This window comes from Rosa chinensis, chromosome 5 (assembly GCF_002994745.2).
Source record: "Rosa chinensis cultivar Old Blush chromosome 5, RchiOBHm-V2, whole genome shotgun sequence".
In the NCBI taxonomy this organism is placed as follows: Eukaryota; Viridiplantae; Streptophyta; class Magnoliopsida; order Rosales; family Rosaceae; genus Rosa; species Rosa chinensis.
The window spans coordinates 26618333-26631335 of NC_037092.1; the positions used below are offsets into that span (position 1 = coordinate 26618333).

Consider the following 13003-nt stretch of genomic DNA (forward strand, 5'->3'; position numbering starts at 1 on the left):
TTCTACTTTTGACACCTCAAGCTCGGTTGCAGTAGAGGTAATGACAGTTAATCAAAGCAATTGAACTAGCTCGAGTGAGAGATTGGAAACATGTGTGGCTAGAAGTTGATTCTTCTCTTATTCTTGACTTTCTCCGGTCTCCTTCTTTGGTGTATTGGCAACTTCGTGTTCAATGGAATAATAGTTTGTTTTATATTTCTCAAATGTATTTCCATTCATCTCACATATCTCACAAAGGGAATCATATTGCAGATGCATAAGCCTATTATGGTAATTCTTCTACTGGCTTTGTGCGGTAAGATATAACTCCTAGTTTCATTGCTTCAAATTGTAATGAAGACAGCTCGGGACTTCCAAAGTTTAAACTTCATTATTTTGTTTTTCTTTATTGTTATTTATGATGTTATAGATGTTTTGGCTTATTTCTCCTCCATCGTAACTTTTCTTCTTCTCTAAAAAAGTTTTATTGTATCATATTAAAACACCGACTTATATTTATACCAACGACTTAGATATCATAGTTCACTTACACCGTCGGTGCACAGAAATTTTTTTATGGATATCATGGTTCATGCCTGACCCCGCTTCAGCCAATAAAGTTGTAGTAGACCAAAATAAAATGAAATCTAGACCTTTTAAATCTGTCCCCCTATCTTTCCGTGCGTGTCACACATGCAGTCGACCCTATTACGCGCAATATAGCGTTGGGCCAGCACACCATAACGCAATAATTCAATTCAACGAGGTAATTGATCCAAGTAAAGAAACACATTTTTTTCAATTAAAAACAAAATAAAAAACAAGGAAAAGTAGACAAAGTCGCGGCGCGAACGCGTCTTTGATTTAATGCAGAGAACGCGCAAAAATCCCAATAGGAAGAAAAAAAAAATAAAATAAAAAGACGGAAGACGAAGACGGAGACGAAGAAGAACGAGAGCGTGTCAACACCACCATCATCCTCATCCCTGTCCCTGAACACTTGCCTCCATACAAACCCCCCACCGTCTCCATTTCTTGGCCACCGTGCTCCAATTCCAATCCCCCCCCAGTTTTTGTTTTGTTGTTGTTATTATTATTATTACAATATTAAGCTCCACATCAGGACAGCGATGACAGGCAAGGAAATCCTCCACAAGATGAAGGTATGGTTACAAAGTTGGACTCTTTTTCATCCGTGACGTATTTCCCTTCATGGGTTTGAACAATCTTCATATGGGTGGTTCTCTATTTGATTACAGCAACACACCCATGTTGGCTAAAGTCTTCTACTTGTAGATCCTTGTATGTGGTGATTGAGAATAGCCCATTTGTCTGAATTGGGTGCTGCAACTTCTTTGTTGTGTGTGTTTCTGTGCTTTTCGTAGTTCTAATTTTAGATCTGGAAGTCCACTCTGGATTGTTGATAGTTTGGGTTTATGGATGTTGCAGGAGGTTTTGTTGATGTGTCAAAAGTCAAAACCCCACTTTTGCTTTTGCTTTTGCTACTTTCAGTTGATGAGGTTGCAGGAGTAATACCCTTTCTGTGTACTAGACAAGTCAATTTCGTAAGTAATGTTTAGTGGAAGATCTAGTTGTTGCCTGGAAGTTTAGTGTTTTGATCAAATATATGAAGAATAATAAAAAGAGTACCAGAGCCAAGACGAGCATATTTAAAAAGAATATGATGCATTTAGAGTTTCTAGCTTTGATTAATTGCTGGGAGAGAGTGGCAGGGTTTGAGTTCTGAACTTCCGATTAAAATTGAGTTCAAGTATTTGGTTGCTTTGTCAGGAATGTGATATTTCCCATTGAATTGGTTAAAACTACTAATATTCTAGTTCTGCTTTTGGATAGCTATTATAAATGTTTGTCATATGCTTTTGTGCAAGTGGGTTATTTGATGCCTTGCAATTTGAAAACTAGATTCCCCTAATATGAAGTTTTTGCTTTCTCTTGCTCATTTTGTACCGTTGATGTTGTTTTTTGAGCACTATCGCCGGTTGTTTGTTCATTTTTTGATTTGTTTCAGATTGAGAAACTCATTTTGAGTTTGTTTATTGCAGGAAAAAGTTTTAGGTCCATCGGACCCTGACTCTGGCAAAGGTAAGAGCAAGATGTCACATAATATATCACATGGTTACCACTTGGTAAAGGGAAAATCCCATCATGCTATGGAAGACTATGTTGTTGCACAGTTTAAGCAAATTGAAGACCATGAGCTAGGACTATTTGCAATCTTTGATGGGCATTTGAGTCATGAAATTCCTGAATACTTGCAGTCTAATCTCTTCAATAATATCTTAAAAGAGGTAATATATGCAGCAGGCAACAATACCTTTCTTAACTTTCAGGTTCCCTCATGCTGTGGTTCAAGATAAGCTCTTGTAATAATTGAGTAGACATTATGCTTTTAGTATTTTTACATCTTTTGCATTTCTTTTTCCTTTTCCTCTAGCCCGAATTCTGGAAAGAAACTGAGGATGCAGTCAGGAAAGCATATCGAATAACTGATACTAACATTCTGGAGAAAGCAGTCGATTTGGGCAAAGGGGGCTCAACTGCTGTTACTGCCATATTAATTGACTGTCGCAAGCTTGTGGTAGCCAATGTTGGGGATTCTCGTGCTATTATCTGCAAGAATGGTGTGGCTAAGCAGCTATCTGTTGATCATGAACCAAGCACAGAGAGAGAGCAAATCGAGAACAGAGGTGGTTTTGTATCAAACTTTCCAGGTAATACAGGTTCATTGGTTTGAAAACACATGAAAAAGTTCTCTGTTGTTTGGACTGAGCTTGCTTGGCTTTTCATATGAGAAGAAATTTGTTGATATCCACTTATTTTTATCAGGGACAAGTGACCCTCTACTTGGATGTGATCACTTATTAAACAGACTAGTTTGGGTTTAGTGGGGAAGTATGAATTCTTTTGGCCTTAGAGACCTAATAAGCTTCAGAATGGCTTCCATGCCAGATTGATTACCAATAATTGACATATTCTCTAGTCCTCAGGGTTATCATAGCAATGCTTTGTTCCAACTATTGTAGTAATGGGATTGTGACATTATGTTCTGATGGATTCAGGGGATGTACCACGTGTTGATGGGCAGTTGGCTGTAGCACGGGCATTCGGTGACAAGAGCTTGAAGAAACATTTAAGTTCTGAACCTTTTGTGATGTCGGAGACGATAGATGATGAAACAGAGTTTGCTGTCTTAGCAAGTGATGGACTGTGGAAGGTTGGTTAATTTGAACTGAAGTCAATCATTACAAACACACACACTGCAAAGGAACATATTGAAACTGCTTGGATTTATGCGTTTTTCTTTATGTCATGTTTGTGCTATCAATGAACTTCAAATTTGTTAACCATAGTCTAATGCCAGGTGATGACAAACCAAGAAGTTGTGGATGCCGTAAAAAATATTAAGGATGCTCGGGCAGCAGCAAAGCATCTTACTGAAGAGGCAGTCAATAGGAAGAGCTCGGACGACATTTCCTGTGTAGTTGTAAGATTTCGGTGAATGTGTAATTTCTCTCTGGCTTGTTTCTTGTCTGATTGAACTTGGTTTAACAATGTCTCAGATATGTTGTCTTTATAAAACACCTATGGCATTGAAGTGTGCTTCATCGGTGTGGTGTTCCCTTTGCATGTTGTACACTGTTTCATCCATCATGAGGTTTTTATTCTGCAATAGTTTGCCCAAACTTAATCACTTAATAGTCAATTCTTCTGCTTTCATAATTTGGTCAATCAATTCTCTGTAGTTCGGGGAAGAATCCCTTTGTTTGCAGAATTTGACCGGAGTTTGTGTCGCTCTAATCTTAAGCTTCCTTACTAAAAGGGATTTTGTCCATTTACCCCAATTCTAGGTATTTTTTTCTCACTTTAATAATTTTTTTTAATTCCTCCTTACCTAAAATACTTTAAGGTGGTTTTCCTTAATATCCCATATTTTTTTTTTTGAGATTATTTTACCCTCACCCCTTTATTACAGAGAGAGAGAGAGAGAGAGAGAGAGAGAGAGAGAGAGAGAGAGAAACTATAGGAGACTTCGCCGGATTTTGGTCACTGACCGCTATTCATCGGATTTTTCTGAAAACCTCGTCAGAGGTCCTCAAAGAAGTCGTTGGAAAGGTAATTGCCCCCAAATAGACTTTTAAAGCCCCGCAATAGAGGGGCAATAGACCTCTATTGCCCTTTAATAGAATTTTTGGTCGCTGAAATAAGAACTAATATTCTTAAAATTAGACAAATAAAACTTTGACTAAAGAAAAAAAGAAGAGGAGATTATATTAATTCAAAACATTTATTGCCCTCCGATAAAACTTTTTTTTTTCCTTTTGGGCATTTTGCCCCCATTTTACCAAAAAAAAATCCGCCCTCATGTTACCCAAAAAAAAAAAAAAAATTGATTTGGGCATCCACAACTTCTCCTCCCTTCTTTCCGGTTGCAGACCAGCGACCGACTTCCGCTATGTACCGGAGCTGCACAACTCTGAGTTTGTACTTGGCCCACCACTATCAGAATCGCCGGAATGAGAAGTGGAGAAGGTCCGTTGGAGAGACCCTGATCGAGTTCGTCGGAGGGGGGCTGGAGGCATTCCAGAGAGAGGAGAGAGAATCTGCTGAAGACATGCGTTTTGTCGGCGTTGACGACTTTGAAGGTGGCAAGAGGGAAGCGGGAGGCGAGGTTGAGCGAGGGCGTCGTCGTCGTCTTCAGGCGTGGACGCCATCACTGCGCCAGAGGTAGAGATCAAAGATCGGAGGTCAATGATCAGAGAGAGAGAGAGAGAGAGAGAGGAGATCAATCTGCATCTGAGTGGCATGTTGTAGTTTCTTAATTAAATTAAGGGCAAAATGGTCATTTGATGTTAAATTGTGTGTGTGGGAACAAAAATATGTTGATGGGGTAAGTGAGTGTTTAAGGAAATTGGAATGTAAAGAGAATTGAGAGAATAGTTGTGTGTATTCATTGATAACAGGAGCCATATATATAGGAATTACAAAGTACATAATCTTGGAGTACAAGGATTCCTATTCAACTCGGAGTAGGAAATCTCTCATATTACAACTATAGAACTAATCCTAGTTTGACAAGGCACATTAAATGTCAACATTCTTCAACATTCCCCCTTGTGCCACTCAAACTTGGTGTTAAAAACCTTGCTCGAGTAATAAAAACTCTGTGGGACAAAAACAACCTCGAAGAGGAGAGAAAGAGTACAACACGTCATTCACTCTTCGAGATCAAACATGTAGACATCATACCTCCCCCTGATGTCGACATCTCCCCCTGATTACTACAATCATGGGGGTTTGGATAACTTTCTCAATCCGATACTCTTCACATGTTTCTCGAAAGTGGATTTAGGTAACAACTTAGTGAATAAGTCCGCTACATTATCCTCTGATTGGATTTTATTCACTTCAATCTTTAGAAGTGATTGTTGTTGCTGATTGTAAAAGAACTTGGGTGATATATGCTTGGTATTGTCGCCCTTGATGAAACCTAGCTTCATTTGTTCAATACAAACTGCATTATCCTCATAAATGCATGTAGGTTCATCTGTGGTAGACTTCAAACCACAAGTTCATCGAATATGTCTAATCATAGATTTTAGCTATATGCATTCACGCATAGCTTCATGTAGAGAAATAATTTTGCATTCGAGGAAGTAGCAATAAGAGTTTGTTTTGTAGACCTTCAAGATATGGAGGTGCTTCCCATGGTAAAGACAGAACCCGTTTGGGAGCAACCTTGCAAGGGTCAGAGAGATATCCTGCATCAGTAAAACCCTTCAAAACATCACCATTGTTTTGATGTAAGGGAGGTGGGTGAGGTCGGCCACCCTTGGTGGCTATAGCAGTGCCGGCGATGGCGACATCGCCTACCATGGCGGTGTAGACGGCGGCGCTTTGCTGTATGGGGTCCGATCCCATAATTCCGTCATTCCTCTTCTCTTTGTAGGGATAAAATAAGCCCATATCTATCGTACCCTTTAAGTATCGAAAAATTGTCTTTACAACAATTCAATGGCATCACATTAGCACAGGGCTACATCTAGCCAACAAGTTCATAACAAATGAGCTGTCCAGTCTTGTATTGTGTTAAGTACAATAATGCACCTATTGCACTTAGATAAGACACTTCTGCCAATTAACACGTCTTCGTCATCATCCGTCGGACGAAACGTATCCCTCTTAGGGTCAAGACTACGGACGGTCATGGGAGTGCATCTTGACTTTATCAAAATGCCAAAGCATTTATTAACACGGTATACAAGTTCTAAATCTAGACAAAACCGTATTCTCCCAAGGTCCTTCATCTGAAACTTGGATTTTAGGTGTTCAGCGGTTTCCCTTAACTCTCAAGGGTTCCAATTATGTTTATCAACATAAACCGCGACAATTGCAAATCCAGAACTTGTCATGGAAATGCGCGGGCATAGTTCATCATATCCCTTCCCAATCAAGTACTCACTTTAGCGAGCGTTTCAACCTCATTGCAAACGTGGTCTAGAGCCACTTGACTGGGGTAAATGAAGTTCACAAGAACCTTCATTATATTCCATATTTAGATCTCCATAAATATACGTAGTGACCACATTTATAAACTGCATGTTCAGTTATTCGGAAATTGTTAAATTGACAAGGTAGTGGAGTGCAATGACATCCATTATGAGAGAATATGTTTTCTCGTAGTCGATTCCAGGGCATTTTGTGAGAATCCTTGCGCCATAAGGTGAGATTACCATATCTTTTTCTCATCATGCTATCTAACAAAGACTTATTAATGTCAATAGGTTTTATGTTAGGAGGTGTTGGCATCTCAGGCTCGAAATCCTTCATCTTCGTTAGTGAATCCAATTAAACCTGGATCACATCTTTCCATTTATGCCAATTTTCTCTACGTTGGCATTCTTCAATGAAGCAAGGTTCGATGTCATTGGTCTCAATAATCCCACGTCCTCATGTACACTAGTGTACTTTGTAGAGATCTCTATATTCTCAAGAATTGGTACTTTGTAGAGATCTCTATATTCTCAAGAATTGGTTCTCCAACGATGTCTCTTGGATATAACCACAATCCAAAATATTCCCATGAGACGGATTTTGAGTATCAATGATTAATGGATTAAGTTGTGCCAAACTTGTTCTCTTCATAGGGCGAGAATTCATCGAACCTATGGGTCTCCTACACTCTCTAGTGGAACCTATGGCCTATGACGCCATTATGCCACCTTGTGGCGTCACCATACCACCATCCATGGTGGTGGTGCCGTGCCCATGTCTTTTGGCTGGCTCCATGTCCTCTTGTGGGGACATCAATCCTTGTAGGCATGTTTACAGCAGGTATATGTGATCTCGTCACTTTTAGGGGATCGAGATGAGACATAGTGGGGAAAGACCACGACAATTCTTGTCATTCTTGTTGAACATTGACTTTCTAATCTCCCCCTAATGATGGAAAGACTGTCTCATCAAAGTGATAATCCTCAAATCTAGCTGAAAAGAGATCGCCTGTTAAGGGTTCTACATAGTAGACTTATAGTTAGAGATTTATATCCAACACAAATAACTATATGCATTCGTTGCAATGACCCATTCTGATGTGTTGTGGCCGCGCAATTGACACATAAACCGCATATTCAAATATGCATAAGTACGAGATATTAGACTCGCACCCAGTTACTGGCTGTAACGCAAATAAAAGTTGAGTGCCTATGAGTCGTAGACAAATTAGCATAACTGCATGCAATATTGCATAACCCTAAGCGAAAATATTAATGCGCATTACCAATGTCTGGGCTACCATCTAGTCGTTTAATGGTGGCTTTTCTGCGAGACCATTAGGGTGTGTACATGGAAATATGATACCTAATATCAATCCCCAATGATATGCATTATCAAGTCGAATTGACTGAATGGGATGATCTGGGTAGTGAACTCATAGCCATATGATCTGGGCTAGGAGTTTATCATAAGCAACATTACGAATGGACGATAGCGCGACATATGACCAGCGTGTCCGCACAACAACCAACACCATAAAACATCTAAGCAGTCCGTAAGTTGGTTGAATCGATCCACATAATCCCCTTGGATTCCATGTAAGAATGAAATATTTTCTTTAGTGTCCTTTGCATAGGATGGTCTCGATCCTAATTTTGCTAAAGAGCAGGCTTTGCAGAACCAAAGATGGGCTTTTGAAGCAACCAATGAGGATTCTGATTGAGCCATGAAGTCACAATTGACTTGAGAAGTAGAGAGGGGAGCCAAATCTCCATACATGGTGTCAAAGCCATGATTTTGCCACAGGGAGATCACGGTGCCAACGTTAGCCAGCCGGTGGTGCACGGCGGCGGCGCAATGCTCTCTTTGAACCGACTTTTGATTCGTACTTTTCTTCGTTCTTAAGAAAGGATGTCCGTGTGAAGTCTTTAATATACGAATAATCATGTCACGACTTGGGTGTCCCAAACGGTCATGTCAAAACCTATATGTGTCAGAATCCCATAAGTCATCTCTCATGACATGGTTGGATTCAATTATTCGAATAGTGGTTGTATACAACCCACTAGAACGACACATAAGTTTCTCTAATACTCGTTTATGTCCGTAGTCGTTAGAGGTGATGCAAAGGAACTCTTGTTCATTCTTACAATGTGTTTCCACATGAAAACCATTGGCTCTTATATCTTTAAAGCTCAAAAGGGTTCTTCCGTCTCTAGGAGCGTAGAGAGCTTCAATGACATGAATGATTATGCCATTTGGCAACAAGAATTGAGCTGGTCCTCAACCATGAATCAATTTAGATGACCCTGCCATCGTAGTTACTGAAGATCGAGCAGGCGTCATCTCAAGAAATAACTACCTATTTCAAAGTATGGTGTGCGTAGTAGCACTATCCACGAGGCATTCTAGCTCTCCGGGAAACATACTTGAATGAATAAAGTTCAAATCAAAATCGACACTTTATTTCAATGAAAGCCAATGATTACGTCAAAGTTTCTAAATCAAAATTTAATCCAAAAAGGATAATCAAGCTTAGACAAGTAGTAGTTACTCAATTCTTTTGGTAACTCCAGTTTGATTGTGATAAGGTAAGGTAAGGTGAGATTTTGGTGGAGCTATGCTTACTTGTAAAACCGTTCTCTCAGTTCAAACATTTCTTAGACATCACAATTAATTGATGAGCCTAGTGAAAAAGAGTTATAACCATTGTCCTTATCGATAGCTTCCAAAATTTGGATTTGGATTGAAAACAATGACGTTTGTATGGTCAAATTTTGATGCTCACGAATGCTCTCAGTCTGTAGCCTACGAACGCTCTTAGTCCATAATATTTCAATGCTTTTTGTCCGTAATATTTCGATGCTCACGAATGCTCTTAGTCTGTGGTTTACGAACGCTCTTAGTTCGTAATTTAGCGTGAACTCCTCATGGTTCCACTTTTGTGAATCGAACCCACGTTACAAGAAAGGTGGGATGTAGGAAAAGGGATTTTGAAAGTCCCTGAGTACAAGAAAACAAAAATTAAAAGAAGCAGGAACTTTTATAAAAACTTACTTGGTGTTTTCTTGTTACATGATCTTGCTTAGCAAGGCTGATCTGGTTTTGCGTTGGTGTGCAGGTAGGCACGGGCGACGGCGCAGGGAGGCGCACTAGGTAATCCTAGGGTAGGGTTCTAGGGTTTCACTGCTTAGAGAAGAAGAAATAATGATTTTTGGCTTCTGATTCAGGGTTAGGGCTTATGCTGATAACATGTTTAAGGAAATTGGAATGTACGTAGAGAGAATTGGGAGAATATAGTTGTGTATTCATTGATAATAGGAGCCCTATATATAGGGATTACAAAGTACATAATCTTGGAATACAAGAATTTATATTCTAACTCGGAGTAGGAAATCTCTCCTATTACAACTACAAAACTAATTCTAATTTAACAAGGCACACTTAATGTCAACATTATTCAACAATGAGATCATTGTTACTTATTTAATACTTTGGATGAAAGACCCTTACTAAAACTCTAATGGCTACTTTGGAATAGAGAATAAAGTAGGAAATACATCTTCATCACTAGGGTATCCTAGCGGTGGTAATGTCCAAAATAAAAAATTTCAAATATATCCTCACAGAAGTGACGTGCATGGAGACAAAGAAAAAGTAGATAATTCATCAATTGGAAAGCTAAACTTTGAGACACAAAAACAGCTAATGGAGCTGACACTGGCAAGAGTAAAATAGAAAGCTAGGTTGTCGTGTGGTCTGTTGGTATTGAAATATCTGAAATCAAAGACATGTCATAGTGGACCTTGCTATGACCCGCATGAAGCACATAATTGTAGAAGTCGAGCTCCTAGTGGTTGCGATATCCATAAAGGTCTGCTTAGCCAGGTCATCTTTTAATCAATATCACAGACGTACTTCAATTATGGAGAAGACCAAGTCCAAAATTGAAATCGATCACATCTGTGCAATCAATGTTCAAGGGCAACGTACTTGATATGTTACAAGAACATTAATTTGCATGTGCTGTTCATACATATTTATTGCTGGACTAAACGATCTAATCACTTCTATACTAACTGTTGGATGCAAATCGAGCTGATTAGAACATTCTTGTGTTGAAAAGAAGAGCTATTTGGTGAGTTTCCGAGTCCCAGGCATTTAAAATTTGATAAATACCTTTACACGAATACTAACTAGTAAGCTTGAGAACTTCAAATCCTTGTTAAAACGGTGGTTAGCAAGACTTCATGGCCTTGAACTATTAAGTGAAAACATGGCAAGTGTTTGAACTTTGAAATACCAACGATGAAGTCTCTGAGCACTGAAACGTTTAGAATATGATGAATGCCTGATTACTAATTGGCAAGGTTTTCAAGGTCGAAGCATATATGTAAAATGTGGGAAGTCCATATTCACATACTGATAAGCGTTTGAGCCTAGAACTATTTGGGAGTACTCTTTCTTATGACTATAGGATTTTTCAAATAAAGTACAATAAATATGCTCATCTAACTATTGTTCTCAAAGTTCTCATTATGTTTTTATTCTAAGGTCCTTATTGTAGACCCTTTAAAACATGTGAGTGTCTTATTGAAATCATTAAGGAGGTGTCTGATTTCATGATAATTACCCTATTAACAACATGATAGTTACCTTATTAAAACAGATTTGTCTGAGCCTCATACATAACAACCATAAATTGTATTCAGCTGTGAAAGCTTACATAGTCCACATGTGATGGCCTATGCTGTTTGGCTCTGAAACAAAGCACCAATCTAAGGTTGTAGCTCTAGGTAGGCATAGTACGTACGTACTTAATTCCATCGAATAATGTAATAACACTATTCTCATTGTTAAGCATAGGAACAGTCATGGTAGATCACATAAAAGAAGCCATGGATGACAGAAGAGAGGGAGCTAGCAGCTAGCTGAGAGCAGAGAGACAATTAGCGTGGACTCTAATTAGCTGATCTGGAAATGCTTGGAATTAGCAGTGTTTCCTGGGGCTGGGGATGTCATATGATATTTAGTAGTAGCCTGAGTACTTTCTGATCGGTATTGATGACTGATACCCCGGCGGCTTGAGCCCTCTCCATAAGGTTCACCTGAGCTCTTGCGGCGCCTCTCATTGTGACCTGCCAAACGTCGGCGACAGCTTCTCTTTGCTTCATCAAACTCAGCTAGCTCATGGAACCTGTGTAGTGCACAACAACATTGAAAATTAAGTTCTAAAACAAGATGACTAAATGATGACCGGATACAATTTTTATTCTTTGAAGAAATGATACTTAGATTCCGCAAAATCCAAGTAACATAGGGGATGTGAATTCCATGATATTTCATATAGAACCAGTTATACATGCTTTGCTGCTGAGGATTGTGTATATCCTCCCTGTTTTATTAAATGATATAAGCGCAAGGCCGAGCCTCCTAGTTTGATTGGGTTCCGACCCCCATTTCAAAATAAATATTTGCTATACATGATTTAGCAAACTAGCATGAGGGCTGACTATGTTATTTTACCTCTGGCGAACATTTACAATACTGGTAAACCTTGATTTAATGAGATAATTCAAACATATGCACACTATAGTACTATCTGAGCTTTTGTTTCGTTTCCTGGGAAAATGCCACTTCCAAGAGAATATAATCTGCTTAGAAAAGCAGTTAAATAGCTGTAAACCTAATGCTTTTTGTGACATGATTTAGACAGGAAATAAATTTAATATACTAACTGAACTTCCAAGTTCTCTACGGATAACATGATGCCAGAACCGTAGCAAAATTATTTTCATCAACAGAGTTAGTGGTAAATCATACAGAAGGAGAAACAAGAAAGAAAGATGATAGATCAAAGACCTGCTGCATTGCTGACAAAACCTCTGTCGAGCCCCGGAGACGACCACAATCGCTGCCTTGGAGTGAAACTCACAAACCTTATGGCGGCGATGGTAGATCTTTGCATCACCCAAATCAGCACCACACCTATCTGCTTGACAACTCGGTGCTGAAGACGCTCCACCTCCACCTCCGCTACTGGATCCTGATTTTTTTCCAGTACTCCCAGCTGCCTTGACCTTGTGCTTCTCATTTTCTTCAAATCTTATGCTGATCAACCCGCTACCGTGGCCACAAGTCTCATCTTCGTCCGAGTCATCTTCAACTTCATCAGCATTCTTGTTGAGCATCTTTTCTTTCCAAGTTTGCCTCTCCATTGAGGAAGCTAAGCTAGCTCTAGCTCACACACAGTGTGTTGGGGAAGACTTGGAGTTATGAAGGCCATGAAGAAGGTGTATTGAATTAATAGGGTGAAAAAGGTGGAAGAGGACCACAACTACACCAACTCCATTTTATGTGACAGCGCGCGTGTCAATATCTTAAGGTGGTAAAAACTGGACTAATGAAACGGTGAATACACATAACAAAGACTTCAAACTAAAAGATGACAACTTTGGTTTGCAATTTGTCTCAAACATGGTACAAAGCTCTTCTTTTATGGAGGAGGGTT

At 39.3% G+C, this 13003-nt stretch overlaps 2 protein-coding genes and 1 long non-coding RNA gene across 3 annotated transcripts; 2 read left to right on the top strand and 1 right to left on the bottom strand.

Annotated features, from left to right (window-relative positions):
• The first annotated feature begins 889 nt into the window (after window positions 1-889).
• On the top strand, window positions 890-3688 carry LOC112165413 (probable protein phosphatase 2C 39). The gene is made up of 5 exons (XM_024301899.2): window positions 890-1142; window positions 2043-2288; window positions 2435-2711; window positions 3060-3214; window positions 3362-3688. Exons 1-5 carry the CDS (start codon window positions 1110-1112, stop codon window positions 3497-3499), a joined length of 849 nt encoding a protein of 282 aa, XP_024157667.1. The 5' UTR covers window positions 890-1109; the 3' UTR covers window positions 3500-3688.
• On the top strand, window positions 1164-1659 carry LOC121049426. The gene is made up of 2 exons (XR_005800175.1): window positions 1164-1281; window positions 1429-1659. It is a non-coding gene; the product is annotated as an uncharacterized LOC121049426 (long non-coding RNA).
• Window positions 3689-11121: 7433 nt separating the features above from the next.
• LOC112166614 (squamosa promoter-binding protein 1) lies at window positions 11122-12777 on the bottom strand. Its single transcript, XM_024303489.2, has 2 exons — window positions 12355-12777; window positions 11122-11689 (listed from the first exon to the last, which is right to left on the bottom strand). The coding sequence occupies exons 1-2, from the start codon at window positions 12708-12710 to the stop codon at window positions 11458-11460; spliced, it is 588 nt and encodes a 195-aa protein (XP_024159257.1). The 5' UTR covers window positions 12711-12777; the 3' UTR covers window positions 11122-11457.
• Window positions 12778-13003: the final 226 nt, after the last annotated feature.